This window comes from Staurois parvus, unplaced genomic scaffold (assembly GCF_062004578.1).
Source record: "Staurois parvus isolate SC_StPar_1 unplaced genomic scaffold, SC_StPar_1.0 ptg000347l, whole genome shotgun sequence".
Classification (NCBI taxonomy): Eukaryota; Metazoa; Chordata; class Amphibia; order Anura; family Ranidae; genus Staurois; species Staurois parvus.
Window position 1 is genome coordinate 14,561,990 of NW_028318143.1, and position 16,598 is coordinate 14,578,587.

Below are 16,598 nucleotides of genomic sequence, written 5' to 3' on the forward strand. Positions count from 1 at the left end.
GCGGTGCAAATTATGGGCTCAAATTGCACCACACATAATCACTTATGATATTCAAAAGAATGTGGAGCGATTCCTGTGCGAGTCACATGTGATGTGAGTGTTAACCGGGGCTGAATTTTCAGTAGCTGAAAAAAAAAGATCTGGACTTCCCAATTATGAGCTCAGAGGAAATCCCCAAACTGAAACAATTCCTTCCTCTGCTCAGATTTCCTCCCTCATCATATTTAGATCCCATACATCTGCTATATAGACAGTTCACTATAGCACGCACCTACAGCCTACTACATGGGGGGGGGGGGGGTCTCTATTCAATGGACTGATTTCACCAAAAAGAATACCATTTGATGATAGTAGTATTTTGAGAATGTATCTTTAAAGCTCATTACCTGCTTGTTTAAGTACCCTTTGCTTTCCGTGTCAGCCAAATCCCAAACCTGCAGGGAGACGAAGGACAAAGGGTCAGTTCCAGAGACTACTACAGACACACATCCTCAGGAAAGCACAGATACCGTACAGACATCTATATTCCCCAAGTCAGCAGAAAGTATGCTTTGTCATCAAAATATTAATTCATGGGAAAAGAAAAAACACCCGCACAACTCATCAAATACATACAGTGCATTGTTCTCTGTCATTTATATGGAAACATGATTACAACATTGTCATTCTTATTCCTTTATAAAACAACACTAATTATTAAAAAAAAAAAAAATTATATATATATATATATATATATATATATATATATATATATATATATATAAACTCATTTTCACTGAACGCTTTTTTCAAATGTTTCCTATTAGTTTTGAATGGACTGACAGTGCTTGAAACTGAACTCTAGACAAATATAAGACACCAATGAAGAGATAGATTAGCTTATCAGTCTGATGCTTCTGCCTCACAGTCCAGTCACAAACTGGGGGATGGATAGGACCTGTGTCTTCTAGCCTGCCAGACAGGGCTATGCTGTGGCAGTACAGTGTAGTTTTAAAGACTGGATGGACAGAGAAAACTAACTGAGTGCCAGATAAACAGTCTATATATGCTACATAAATATTTAGTGGTTTGCCTGGAGTTCAGTTAAAAGGCTTGGTGGTTACCACTTCTACACCTGGGACCTCATTTTTTAATCCAAGGATGCTGCAGCTTTAAATACTAAACTAAAAGTCCAAAGGTATAAAAATCTAATGCTAACTTGTATGAACAAACAAGAAAAAAATGATGCTACAGTTGTTTAATTTTAGGGAAAGAAAAAGTAACACAAGCAAGACAAAAAGGGTAACTGTATCAGGACCATCACAAGTAGTATAAAACATGACAAATCTGGCACCACACAAAACTGTTAGGCCTCTTTTACACTGATGCGGCACAGTTTGCCGGCACCGCTAGTGCAGTTCACCTGCAGTTTTAGTGTGAGTTAGCTTCACTTTCCCATAGAGTTCTATTATGTCTTGTAGTTTTGGTATGCTTTCTGAAAGTGCACCAAAACTCCTGTCTGCTGAACTTTTGGTGTGCTTTCAGAAACAAAAGGGGCCTTATGGGAAATACACAATACTGGACAGGGAGCCTGACACAAGGACAAACTTAGATGTAACCTGTGTTACTGCAAGTAATATACAGGGGTTGGACAAAACAATTGCATGATCTGCAGGTGTGAAAGTGACAAGTTTCATGTTGAAAGTGGAAGTGATGTAACATTCTTTTTCTTCGGCTGTGTGATGAGACACCTAGCTATAAGGTGGGAAGCCTCATTTTCATCATTCACTGTGTGTGCTGCTAGTGATACGGAATTATGTCAGAACTTACAGTGATTCAAAAAGAGCAAATTGTTGGTGCCGCTTAGCTGGTGTCTCCGTGACTGAAGTTGCCATTTTATTTGCCTTCACGGGACTGAGATTGAGCTCAGCAGTCACTTTTACAGAAGTTGTTTTCTTATTCTGTGTAACAATCCTGCGTAATGTCCTTTTGTCTTTTTTGATCAGTTGACCATATTAACCGCACTTATGCTTATCAGACGACGTTTTCTCAGAAACTGTATATACCGTCATAACTTCTGATACTGTACCTTGCAACACGGCAAATACATTAGAAACATAGTAAACTGCCTGCAGAAAAAGTCCTGGTGACCCATACGGGTTTATTTACTAAAGCTGGAGAGTCCAAAATCAGACTCACTTCTGCATAGAAACCAATCAGCTTCCAGGTTTCATTGCCAAAGCTTCATTGAACAAGCTGAGGTTAGAAGCCGAATGGTTTCTATGCAGAAGGGAGTCTGATTTTGGACTCTCCAGCTTCAGTAAATAAACCCCATAGAGTCTGCCCGTTTAATTTTGTGTTTTTTTGTGGGGGGTTGATTTGTTTTAGGGTTGTTTTTTTTTTGTTAACTTGAGTATAGATCTATGCTTGTCCCAAGCATGTTTGAAGCTATTCACTGTTGACTGGCTCAATTCCTCTGCTGGAAGTTTATTCCAAGCATCAGACACACTCTCTCAGTAAAATAGTACTTTATGAGATTAGTTTGAACTTTCTTCCAGTTAGTTTCAGGTCATGTCCCCGTGTTCTTGATTTTGGTTTCATGTTGAAAATACTGCCCTCATGAACCTTATTCACCCCCTTGATGAATTTTAAGGTTTCAGTCATGTCTCCCCTTCCCCTCCTCCAGACAGTACATTGTAAGTTAATAAAGTTGCTCTTGATATGTTTTATCCCCAAGACCTTTTACCATTTTTGTTATCCATCTCTGGACTCGTTCTATCTTATTAATATCTTTTTTAAGTGAGGTCTCCAGAACTGGACATGGTATTCTAAATGAGGTCTAACTAAAGATCTATATAGGGGAATCAGGACCTCCTTCCTCCTGCTGGTGAGCCCTCTAGTGATGCATCCTAGAATTCCCCACTGCCTGGCCACACTGTTTGCTCATTCTGCAATCATCTGAAATAAATACCCTCAAGTCCTTTTCCTCTAAAGTGCTGGCCAACAATGTACCCCCAAAGTTGTACTTTCTCAAGGGATTATTTTTCCCTAGGTGAATTATTTTACATTTAGAAACATTGAACTGCAGTTTCCACTTTTTTGACCAATCTTCCAGCAATGCCAAATCATGTTTCATGTTATTTTTTTTTTCCATTAATATTTTATTAAGTTTTTATCATTTATCTTTTCCAACAGTTAAAATTTCAACATAACTTATTCCATTATTTTCACCCCACATACAAAAAATACAAACTCCCCCTTTCCCCTCCCTATCCCACCCCCACCTCTCAGCCTCTTTTCTCTTTCTTTTGGAGTCCTAGGATATTCATAGAATTTTCCTTTCCTATACAATTTCAATTAATTTAACCTTCTTAAACTCCTCCCACTTTTTCAATTTCTCACAAAAACCCTCCATTTTGTCCTCCTCTATATGGTATAGTTCTTCCATCCTATATGTCTGGTCTACCTTTTTAATCCAGTCCAATATTCTTGGTGCTTCCTGTTCCATCCAAAATTTAGTAATCAGACCCTTTGCTGCATTAATATAATGTAGTAACCCAGAATTTTTATACCTTTCAACAGTTAACTCTGTTCCATGTAAGAGACATACCCCTAATATTTTTATCCCTGTTATTTCTTGTGTCAAGTGAAGTACTTCTTCCCAATATTTTTGAATTTTGTGACATTTCCACCAAATGTGACTTACTGTGCCCTGTTCCCCACATCCCCTCCAACATAAAGGCGATTTCTCCCTATTTTGTTTGTGTACTATATTTGGTGTCATATACCACCTCGCAGACATTTATAGTTCATCTCTACCTCTTTCATACTCACATTCCCATGTGTTAACTTATAAATCTTTTTTTGTTTGTCTTCCTCTATTTTTATTCCTATTTCTTTCTCCCATCTCTCCATATATGCCGGTACCGTTCTTGTTGTTAACTTAGTAAGAATTTTATATATCTTTGAGGTTCCATGTTTCCCATCTCCCCGTGTACTTAAATTTTCAAATGGGTTCCATTGTTCTTTTCTCCTTAGGGGCCTAGGAAGTTTTTATATTAAATGTTTTATTTGAAGATACCGCCACTCATCTACTTTAACAAACAACTCCCTCCTCTTCTTCAATTCTACTAAGGGGCAGATTTCCTCGCCTTTCATTAGGTCTCTTAATTGGGCATCTCCCTTCCTTATCCATCTCCCTGCAATCTTTTCATTCCCCGGTGGAAAAAAAAACATGTTTACAATTAGGCATCAACATAGAGTTAAATTCCCATCCCATCTGTCCGTGCATTGTGTCCCAAGCTCTCAACACTATTCTTGTTAATACAGTTGTGCTATCACTCCACGAAAGTGAGGTGGCAACCATATTATCCTATCTAAATGTGTTTTACTTAAAGTGTTTTCTATATTTATCCAACCTTTCCCCTGTGAATTATGTGTCCAATCAAAAATTTGTGCTATCAATACTGCATTATAAGATCTTCTAAAATCAGGTACACCTAACCCTCCATTTTCTTTGTCTCAAGTTAGAACTTCATAACTTATTCTAGGTTTTTTATTTCTCCATATGAACTTTAGCATGATTTTTTTCATTATCCTAAAATAAAGTCCTGGCAGCTTTATTGGGATCATCTGGAATTTGTGTTGTGTTCTGGATTCGTCCTATACACAATATACCACCTATCCCGAATTTTCTCATTTCATCTTTAATTTTGTTTAATAATGGAATATAATTTACTTTGTATAGATTCTTCATGGAGACTGCCAATTTTATTCCTAAATATTTGAATTCTTTTTCTTTCTAAGAGAAAGAAAATTCCCTTTGCAAGGCCTCTCTCTCTCTTCTTGGAAGATTTATTTTCAAGATTTCTGTTTTAGTTGGGTTGATTTTCAAGTTAGACCACTCCCCATATTCCTTCAATGTTTTCATTAAATTGGGTAATGTTATCCTTGGGTTATCTACAAAAAAGAGCATATCTTCGGCATACGCTGCAACTTTATGCTCTGTCTCCCCAATCCTAATTCCCTTAATATCTGTATTTTTCCTTATTTTCTCTAGAAGGGATTCTAAGGACAGGACAAACAACAGCGGTGACAAAAGGGCATCCCTGACGTGTCCCATTATGCATCTTAAAACTCTCTGATATTTCCCTGTTGACTTTTACTACAGCTGATGGTTGACTGTACAATTTCCCTATCCATATTCTCATTCTAGGGCCCACCCCCAGGACTTTCAATGTATCCAACATATACCCCCAGTCTACTCTTTTAAATGCTTTTTCAGCATCTACAAACAATAATAATACTGGGAATTTTTCTCTTTTACTTTTTTGTATGAGCATTATTGATCTTAATCCATTATCCCTACCCTCTCTCCCAGGGACAAACCCCACTTGTTTACTCCGGCATTAGCTCTTTCAACCTACTTGCCAGCACTTTTGCATATAGTTTAGTATCTATGTTTAATAGGGTTATGGGCCTATAGCTAGAACACTGTGTGCTGTCCTTCCCTTCTTTTGGTATTATTGTGATATGGGCCTGAAGGGATTCTTCCCTCATTTCCATCTCCCCTCCCAATGCGTTCAAATATGTAGTTAATTTAGGTATCAGTTGGTCTTTAAATTTCTTATAGTAGCTCACAGTATACCCATCCGGTCCTGGACTTTTCCCTGCCATAGTACTCTTTAGTGCACTATAAATTTCTTCTTCTGTTATTGCTCTCTCTAGGGATATTAACTGCTCCTCTCTCAATTTCAGTAACTTCGCCTCTTCTAGGTATATCTGTCTTTTTTTACTTCTTTCTTCCTCATCTCTTATGGACTGTTGGGGATTGATATTATATAATTTTCTATAATATTCTTTAAACACTTTTGCAATATTTTTGGTAGAATATTTTAGTTCTCCTTTATTATCTCTTATTTTCTCTATAGAATTCCTACCCTTTTTTTTTTTCTTTGAGCTCTCATTAGGAATTTTCCTGGCCTATCTCCCCACCGGTATCTTTTACTACTCATCTTATTAAACACTCCTTTTTTCTTCCTTCATTAATTTGTTTAGTTCTTCTCGTTTTTCCAATACCTTCTGCTTATTCTTTTTTGTTATATTCTTTTTATGCACCCGTTCTAATTCAAATAATTTGCTATTAAGTGTATTAATTCTCTCTCTCCTTTTTCTTTTTTTACCCCAATCGCTATTAAAATTCCTCTAACACATACCTTGTGGGCTTCCCATACAGTCGCCACCAACACCTCCTCAGTCTCATTTCTTTAGAAATATAATTCTATTTCTCTTTTAATTATCTGTTCCGTCACCTGATCTTGAAGAAGTGTCTCATTTAAACTCCACATATTTACCTTTTTTTGTTCTCTTCCCCATTTTAACCTTATTGTGACAGGTGCATGATCGGATAGCGTTATAGTTTCTATCCTTGCTTTCACCTAAGACTCTATAAGTCTATGGTCTAGCAATATATAATCCAATCTTGAATACGTCTCATGTGTGTGAGTAAAATGTATAATCTCTATCCCTTAGATTTTTAATTCTCCAACTATCAACCAACTGACAATATTGTATCATTTTCTTTAATTCTTTCAAATGTTTGTTCCCCTTTCTCAACACGAGACGTCGAGTCAAGCTGTGGTTCCATGCAACAGTTAAAATCTCCTGCCACAATTAGTTTACCTTTTTTAAAATCTAGTAGCTTCTTCAGTATGTTCTTTAGATTGGCCTCTGATTTTTTTATTGGGTCAATATATATTTACCAATGTACATTCTACCTCTTGCAATTTCCCCTTTAAAAATAAAAATCTCCCCTCCGGATCCTCCATTTTATCTTCCAAACAGAACCTTACATTTTTCGCAAACCTAATCGCCACCCCTTTAGCACGTTTAATTGGGAAGTCTGCATAGTACCATACTGGGTAGTGCTTAGAATGTAATTTCACAATTGTTTCTTGCATTAGATGTGTCTCCTGTATAAACACCACCTCAATAGATCTTTTTTATATTTCTCTAAATATCTCACATTTTTTCTCCCAACTGTTTAGCCCTTTAACATTGTAAGTCATAAGATTAACCTTCTCCATTACTATATATAATTTCCATTCTTTCTGTCCCCTCCTTAATTCTTTTATCTCCTTTCTTTTTGCTGAGTATCCCCCTTGTCCCTTTTTCCTCCCCCCACCATCCTCATCCCTTAGACTACCTTTTGGTCTACGAATCATTTGTGGTCCCTATACCACCCTTGATTCAAGTTTAAGGAGGTGCTCCGACCACGGACGGTTTACCAGCCACCCATACTCCTCGCCCTGTCCCTCACTATATCTCATGCATCTTCGATGGTCCTTCTATATAGGAGGAGTGGGGCTAAAAACAAAAAGAGAAAAAAAAAAAAACCCTCTCCCCTCTGTATTCTCTATTCCTCCTCCCAACTACTTGCCAATTTTCTTTTCCCATAGCCCCTCTCTCTCCTTCCTCCTCTTCCCACCCAGGTATCACCATTTTCTCTAATTCAAGTCTCTCACAAAAGTCTCTCATATCTTCAGGAAATCTTAGTCTTGCTGTCCTTCCGTTTTTTCATCCAATCAAATAAGCCGGGAAGCCCCATCTATATTGCACATTTTGCTTCTTCATCTGCTCTAATAATGGTTTCAGAGATCTCCTTGTCAGTGTCTCTACCGCTAGGTCTGAAAAAAATCTGAATATTTATTTCTCCATACTTAATCGATGCTCTTCCTTTTATTTTCTTCCGTATCTCTTCTTTATCCCCAAGATTATGGAATCGCACAATTATATCTCTTGATTTTTCTTTATCCCTTTCTAATTGGAGCTTTCCTATTCTTTACGCACTGTCCCAATTTAAGCGTCTCTGATACCGATCTGTCCATTATAGTGTTCAGGATTTTACATATTATTCCCATTAGGTCTTCACCGTGTGCAATCTCTGGTACTCCTCTTATCCTTAAATTACATCTCCTATCCCTATTTTCTTGATCCTCTATCTTATATAGCAGTTTTCTTTGTTCTTTTTTCATTTCTATTGTCCGCTTTTCTAGTTTCAAAATAGTTTGGGCCTGTTCTTCCATTTTCCCTCTGTTTCTTCCACTCTTGCTATTATTTGTCCCAAATTTTTCTGTATTATCACCGTCTCTTGTGTTATTGATTTTTCAAGGCTTTGAAACATTTCTGCTATTTCTCTTTTACTTGGCATTTGTAGTTCCTTTTCTTGTTCTACCGCCTCCGTTCTGTCTCTCCTTCTTTGATTACTATTAGCCATTTCCAGGGATAGTCTAGGACTTTCTTCCATACTGATTTCCAATACGCTCCTTTCACTTAGTCCTTGTTGTCTTTCTGGGGTCAGATTCCCCTGTGAGGGCATATATTTTTTTATTGTACTGCAGTGACAGCAGTCCTGCGCAATGTCCTTTTGTCTCTTTGGGTCAGTTGACCATGCCTATGCTTATCAACTGTATATGCCATCATAACCTTTGATACTGTACTTCCTGACACGGCAAATAAATTGGCAACTTCAATTACAAAGGCACCAGCTAAGCGGCACCAACAATTTGCCCAATTTGCAGATCAGAAAGCACTGGCATGACTCCGTATTACTAGCAGCGTATGCAGTGAATGACAAAAGTGAGGCTTCCCACCTGTTGGCTAGATGTCTCATCACATAGAGAAGCAAAAGAATGTTCCATCACTTCCACTTTCAACACAAAACATGTTGCCACTTTCAAACGTGCAAATCATGTAGTGTAGTGGTGCAACAAAATTAAAATTCTGGTGCCAAAACCGAAAATTCAAAATGCACTTGGACGAAAACCGAAATGTGCAGTTTTTAAAAATGAATATTTTTTTGGAAAGAAATACGCTGATTAAAAAAAAAAAAACAATATATACCCCATTTTTTTGTAAAATATGAAAGAGGATGTTACGGCGAGTAAATAAATACCCATGCCATGCTTTAAAATTGCACACGCTCGTGGAATGGCATGAAACTGCGGTACGTCAAAATCTCCATGGGTGATGCTTTAAAAATTTCTACAGGTTAGCAGTGTAAAGTTACAGAGGAGGTCTAGTGCGAGAGTTATTGCTCTTGCTCTGACGTTTGTGGCGATACCTCACATGAGTGGTTTGAACACCGTTTACATATATGGACATGGCGAAAGTATGCGTTCACCACTACATGCAAGCACGGGGGGATGGGAGCACTTTAAACTTTTTTTATTTATTTATTGTTTGTTGTTTTTATTGCACTGTCCCTTTAAAAAAAATGTTATTCTTATCACAAGAAATGCATGCATCCCTTGTGATAGAAATAATTAGTGACAGGTCCTCTTTAAGGACAGATATGGGGTAAATAAGACCCCACATCTCTCCTCTACAATGTAAAGCATTGGATGCCAAAAAAAACATTGATCTAGTGCTTTAAAAAAAAAAAAAAATGGCCGGAACGTGAAGTGACATCGCTCCGGTCCTCCAAGGGCATAGAGATGAGTGGCGGCCATCTTTCCTTCAGTCATCTCAATGCCCAGCATCGGGATCAATGGTTTCTCAGGTAAGGCTGAGAACTACCGAGCGGTGGCCAGTGGCGACGGTGGGAGGGCGGCGACAGCAGCGAGGGGCAGGGTTTTTTCGCCACCTGTATCAATGCTTTTTTTCATTTCAGCCAATGGCCGAAAGGGGTGTTTTCGGACGAAACGTTTAGGCCATTGAAATTTCGGTGCATCCTTAATGTAGTGTTTCCTTTTTTTTTATGTCTAATCCCTATATAACAATAGCAAAATCAATTTAGATATGTTACCCATAGCTAATGGCCCAAAAGCAGGTTTAGGATTTCAAATAACGAACCACTGTGCACTATGTGACTTATCTACAGGAATCCAATTTATAATAAGTAGTCTCTTTAGTGCCGAGACATAAAAATTGGGGCATTAGGAAAAAAATAGAGAAGAGGTAAGAATGCATGCCACATAGGTTAATACACAGAAATATTTTTTTCTTTTATCACTTGCCTTGCCCAGAACCAGATCCGGGAGACCAGACTTCTTCAGAAACACAGCAGCATCTCCAGCCAATACTTTCCCAGAGCTGGCGGACTCCAACTGAGAAAGATGTGTATGAAAGATAAAGTAAATTACTGAAAACAGTTCAGTTCTACAGAAACTAGGTTCAATGATTGGATTTTAAATCACAGATGTTCAACATCAAATATTAAAGGGGATCAAAATCAAATTTTTAAGTTTTTAGATGAATTGTGAAAGTGTTAAAACGCCTGTCAGTTTTTTTTTTCAGTTAGTTTTTATTAAAAATTTCCAATGGCCAAAACGTTTGTACATAGCAGGATTGAAGGTATTTTACACAGTGGAGGATCAGACTGTTAGATAATGAATGAAATCATTCATAATAAAGACAATAAATGAGCAGTACATACATGAAACTGTAAGGGAGCGTTCACACTATATGCAGCGACCTGCAGTTTTCTGCACACAAAAAAAAAAACCCGCTGATCCCTACTAGGGAACATAGAAAACAATTATTTTCTATGGCCTAATCAATCCAAAACAAGTCTTGTCTTTAGATATACTATCAGGCAATATTTGCCTAGGAGAGATCACACCAGTATAAACGTCTTCATTTCAGCTACACTCACATATGCTGAATTTTTAAAGGATCTCATCTTATTGTACTTGCAGGGCAATGCACCAAAAATGCAGCGTGCTGGATTTTTTCTAAGTACTGCAACAAAGCTGGTTACTGGGAACATACCTCTCCCTCTGTATCCATGCATTTTGTCTGCACTGGAAATATGTCTGGTGGGAAAGAACCTTTATGTTTTTGAATAGATGCATTGCTCAAATTTGTTTTCTTTATATGATTTAGTATTTACAAAAGCTTTTAATAGCTACTACAGTTCCATGTAAGATATATAAATAACACATGAGCCCTATAGACGCTCCCTGGACTTGTGCCTCTCTGGATGAGAAACTGATTTCAATAAAAACACATAAATCAATACGCACTCATTCCCATAAAAAGAACACTAACCTGGTGGAAGTATTTCTCATATACTGCATTGTTACTCGGGACCTGAAAAAGAAATCAATGGTATTTAGTGATTTATTAAACATTGGCTGCCAGGCAGGATAAAAGGAAATGGTAAATTGTAGGAAAAATGCAGCCATGCAATACCCTATATATTGAGCCCGGCATCTTTAGTCCTCATGTACACTGGACGTTTTTACAGCGGCTGTTTTTGGCTTTTGATGGTTTTTTCTACAGCCAATAAACTCCCCAGCATGTTATCCTATGTGTCCATGCACACAGACTGTAATCAATGATTTTTGGCAGGGATGTTTTTTGGCCGAAAAAAACCCCCACAGAACTAGTGGGTTTCTAGAGGAGTTTTTCAGCTGTAAAAATGCACTAACACGGAAAAATGCAGTAAATCGCGGCAAATCAGCGGTTTTCGACTTTTTTTTTAACCAAAAAAAAACACAAATGCGAAAAAAAAACACAGCAAAACGCTAATACAAAAACACTAAAAACCGTTAACGTTGTTAATGTGACTTTACACAGCTAACGTTACCAGCATTATTAGAATGCCCCGTGTGCATGGAGCTTCATATCTATATATTTAGTTCTCACCTTCTCTTCATCCCACCCTACAGCAGTCATACGTACTCTTAAACCCCTAATCTGCCAACTGCAGCAAAATATACTAATTTGTATACTCCCTCCACCCCACAGTAGACACGTACTGTATATCGCCTTTAAAACTTTTATTTTTTGCTTGTTGCGGCCATATATACAGTTTTTACCACTCCCCACCCCCAATGCAGTAAATTATAACCTTCTCCCATAGCAGTCACATATACTGTCCCTATGTAATAATCCCTAGTTTCTTTGTAGGAGATATAAAGGTGTAAAGCTAAACTCCAGGATAAGCAAATACTGCCTAAATACAGTCATGTGTATCCTTATTAGAATCGTAGAGTGCTTTGTGTATCTTTTCTCTTTGAGCTCTGGAAAGTAATCCAGCGTGAAACTTTGCCTTCCTGAAACGTCCTGTAATAAAGACCAGTTGATGTTGCTCTCTCTACTTGTGCAGGGTGACTGGTCTTGTATCCACCCCTCTCTGGAGGAAGCCTCCACCCCTCTCTTCAGGCAGCCTCCACCCCTCTCTTCATGCAGCCTCCACCCCTCTCTTCAGGCAGCCTCCACCCCTTTCTGCAGGCAGCCTGACCTGCTGGGCCCCTCCCATAGCTCTGCTCTCTGCACCGTTTATGTACACTTTTACAAAGTAATATCTGGGTTTCCAAAGGCATCTGGTGCAAAATAGATAATATAATCTTTGCAACTATAGAGGAATATTTAAATTAACATACAGTGTCTGGATTTCAGCTTTATTAATTATTGCTATTGCTTTACAGCAGCCAGGTATAGCTACAAGAACTGTTGTGAAGTGTTGTTCCCTGCGCTCTCTGCCATATAACAGGAATGTCACATAACACAACAAAAGCCGAGGTCTACTTCCTGGAATCGCTCACCCAACTGAGTGAGGGATCTAAATGAAAGGACACCATAGGTCATGTGCCAAACACAAGGACCAGGGGCCAAATCTGTCCCTCCAGGCCGTTTCATGTGGCCTTCCCACCTATCCTGCAGCTGTGGCACCCCCCTCAGCTCTGCCCCCAACTTGTCTCAGCATGAGGCAGCAAAGAAGAGGACAGAATGATCCTGCAGATCTTGTGCCTCTCTGTGCAGCCGCTGCACCCCCTTGTCCCCGCCTCCCCTGGTCTCAGCATTGAGCCTTTGACAGCTGACTCCAGCCCTCCTCTGGTCCTCCTCCAGATCCTGCACATTCTTCTTCTCAGTTCTGCCCCTAGCTTCTTATCAGCAGCAGCAAGGGGAGTGCACTGTGATGTAAGGGAGGGTGGTGGACTCTTGACATCTGATGTAAGAAGGGTTGGGATGCTCTAGACATCTACTTTTACAGATATAACTGGCCCTTTGAGGGCTAACAAAATGCTGATGTGGTGAGTTTGACACCCCTGCCACAGGTTGTCAGATGATTTCTACAACAACCTTATCCAGGCAGCAGAGTGATGAGACAAAGGAACAATTTAAGTGGTATGAGTAAAGGATACAGTTTGAATTTTTGGAACTACATCTCATATCCTGTTATCCCATGACATACACTATTCCTGTATACACATTCTCTGTACTTATGAACACTTCATGCAAACAAAGAGAACAGTAGTGTTAAATGTTATTTTACAGCAAGGTGACACAATACGGGTCATCTGTATTAAAGGAAAATGGAGGCAGTCATTAGTGACTTCCTTCCGAAAGTCAGTGACTCGTGCTATGTCAAGGAATACTATATATCCATGGCAAAGAAGAAATGGTTTCCATGTAGTGGATGTACAGTTGTGTTCAAAATAATAGCAGTCAGACATCACTAACCTGATCAATCACTGTTTTTGGTAGAAATGATATTTCTACATGGCAAATAATTTACTAGCAGGTGTAGTAGAGTAATAGAAATCCAACAGACCCAACAGTCTGACATGCATGCTGCTGATTCTGTGTATATGAATCACTAATTGAAAGGGGCATGTTCAAAATAATAGCAGTGTGGAGTTCTATTAGTGAGGTCATTCATTCTTTGAAAAACAGGTGGCAATTATTGCCCTTATTTAAGGAAGGAAGGCAGCAAATGTTGTACATGCTGGTTACAGTGCATTTCTCTCTGAAATTCTGAGGAAAATGGGTCATTCCAGACATTGTTCAGAAGAACAGCGTACCTTGATTAAAAAGTTTATTGGAGAGGGGAAAACATATAAAGAAGTGAAGAAAATGATAGGCTGCTCAGCTAAAATGATCGCAAATGCTTTAAAATGGCTTTTACTACTGTCATTTGTTTATGAAAATGACACTCTGTTCTTGGGACAGTCATTACATGCACTAAGGTTGTAAAACTATCCCATATATGAATTGAATGACACCATTAACCTCCCTAGTGGTCTGATTATGCCCATATTTCTGTGCTCAGAGCGGTGCATTTTTTTGCATAGAAATATGTTGTTTTTTATTGTAATTTTTAGGAATAACTCACTGAAATCTGTCCGAACAAGAGTCTAGTAAACATTCCGGATATGTTAAAATTTGAAACACTATAAGCATAAATTATAATTTAATAAATAATCATAAAAAATAATATAATAATAATAAATTTAATTCAATAATATAATCAAACCAAAAACACTGAAATCTGCAATATAGCGCCAAGTTCACACATCACTAAGCAAAGTCGCAAAATCGTTTTCAGTGTCTGATGACGAATTTCCCCCACGAATCATTATCACTCAATTCTGCAAGTGGTTCTAATTTACTATCGCTGTTCTCTAGCCGGTCTAAAACCGCTTTTGACCTAAAGGGACTCTTATTGGACGCCATGGACATTTCTCAGTTTCCAGGCAGAAAGAACAGTAAAAATGCAGGCAGGGCGCAGGACAAAGCACTCGGGACAAAATGTATGTGAAATGGTTTGATACAGTAATGTTATACTATGTGATTTTAGTGAATTTAGTGAATGTCACTTTTAAAATTTTAAAATTTCCCGCCAGTTCCGTCCCCGTACATCCCGACGTCGCAGGGATTGGAACCCGGAAGATGGATGCCGGCATCGGCCGGAGGACATTACAGGGGACACTGCTTGTGGTGCTGAAACTTTACCCCGAGCTACACTTGGGAATACCTCCAGGGAGGTTAACTTCATTTATTTATTACAGGTACTTATATAGCGCTGTTGAGTTACGCAGCACTTTAGATACGTATTATACATTCACATCGGTCCCTGCCCTCAAGGAGAATACAATCTAAGGTCCCTTACATTCATACATACACATACTAGCGGCATTTAGACAGAACCCAGTTAACCTGCCAGCATGTCTTTGGAGTGTGAGAGGAAACAGGGAAACCCACACAGGCACAGGGAGAACATGCAAACTCCAGGCAGGCAGTGCTGAGGATTCAAACCCACGGCTCTAGTGCTGCTAGGTGGTAGTGCTAACTACTTAGCCACTGTGCTTTCCCTAATTGTGTCAAAACCATTATTTGGATGACACCAATAAAAAGGTGTCATCTGCACTCCTGTGACCCGTTTTCAGATGCCAGCTAGTCACCTGTCAGCTGAGTTCACTCAGCTGGTCCAGGCTGTGGAAAGATCCCGACTTTAAAGTCGGGATCCACCCAGATGTCTGGACCAGAACCTGGCTCAGCCTCTCAGCAATCTGCTGAGAGCTTGAGCCAGCCACTCACTCCACAGTGCAGTGTTTCGGAGGGGAGGGTCACTAGCTCTCTGATCATGAAGTACTGAGCAACCAGCGGTGTTTGATCGCTCAATTCTCAGTCTAAGAGCCAGCAAGGGACCGATGCTGCAGGGAAGTATGATTTCTGACAAGAATAAAAACAAAAAACTTCTCTTTTAATGATTAGTGCTCATCTATAAAACTAAAATTATACCTTCAAAAAGGTTTTCACTACAGGCATCATCCGTGTAACCTTTTTTTTAGCTGGCGATGGGCTTTAATGCGAAAGCGATCCTAATGGCAAATTATCCACTGGATCGTTTTGACCCGCACCCCCTCCCACCACCTTTCCAGACTTTCCCGTCCCACAGGCTATATATGCTCTTTAATCAATACATTTAGCCATTTATTTATTTTATTACAGGTACTTCTATAGCTCCATCAATTTACGCAGCACTTTACATACTTATTGTACATTCAGATCAGTCCCTAACCCTCAAGGAGCGTACAATCTAAGGTCCCTAACTCCCATTCATACATTCACATACTAGGGCTAAGTTAGACAGGAGCCAATTAACCTACCAGCATGTCTTTGGGGTGTGTTGTTGGAAACCGGAGTACCCGGAGGAAACCCATGCAGTCACAGGGAGAACATGCAAACTCCAGGCAGGTGGTGCCGGGGTTTGGATTCGAACCAGTGACCCTAGTACTGCCAGGTGGAAGTGCTAACCATTTAGCCACTGTGCTGCCCTAACTAATCTAAAGGTCCCTAACTCACATTCATATATATACATACCAATTTAGACTGGACCATTTAGAAGTCAGAAGCTATAGAGGTTTATAGATATAGAATATAAAGAGTAACAAAATTATAAAGAGGGAATACTGTGGACGAAAGACGGTGGGTATGTATGCCAAGAGGTGGGCAAGGCATGCTGGGATTTGCAGTGCCACAATAGCTCAAGATCTACCGGTTGCTTACACTCACCAGGTTGTCGTTTGTGGCAAGAGACATCCTCCTTTTGGGTCCCTTCAGTGACACCCAGCCTGCATTTCCAAAAGCAACCAATTGTCAGCTGTTTAATTTTCAATCAACAACTGGAAAGTGTCCGTTTCTGGTTATCATTCCCAGCTCAGCTCTCTTACTGGAAGGAGCATTACACAGAGAAATCTGATTTTAAAAGTGTTTGATGATCATTTCTAAATTATAATGAACACAGCAGAGTATGCTTACAGAATGGCATCTGAAAGAAGAACTGTCTATGTTACCTGAAAGAAACCAACCAGATGAAAATGACAAAG

General features: G+C 39.1%; 1 protein-coding gene across 4 annotated transcripts in view; it reads right to left on the reverse strand.

The window, feature by feature from the left end:
• EPS15 (epidermal growth factor receptor pathway substrate 15) overlaps positions 1-16,598 on the reverse strand; it is a 181,653-nt gene that overhangs the window by 118,637 nt on the left and 46,418 nt on the right. For all 4 annotated transcript variants that reach the window (XM_089684469.1, XM_089684467.1, XM_089684466.1 and 1 more), the window contains exons 2-4: positions 11,029-11,070; positions 9,996-10,085; positions 387-434 (exon numbers count right to left, since the gene is read on the reverse strand). In XM_089684469.1, the coding sequence (XP_089540595.1) occupies positions 387-434; positions 9,996-10,085; positions 11,029-11,070 (180 nt within the window). The remainder of the gene's footprint in view (positions 1-386; positions 435-9,995; positions 10,086-11,028; positions 11,071-16,598) is intronic.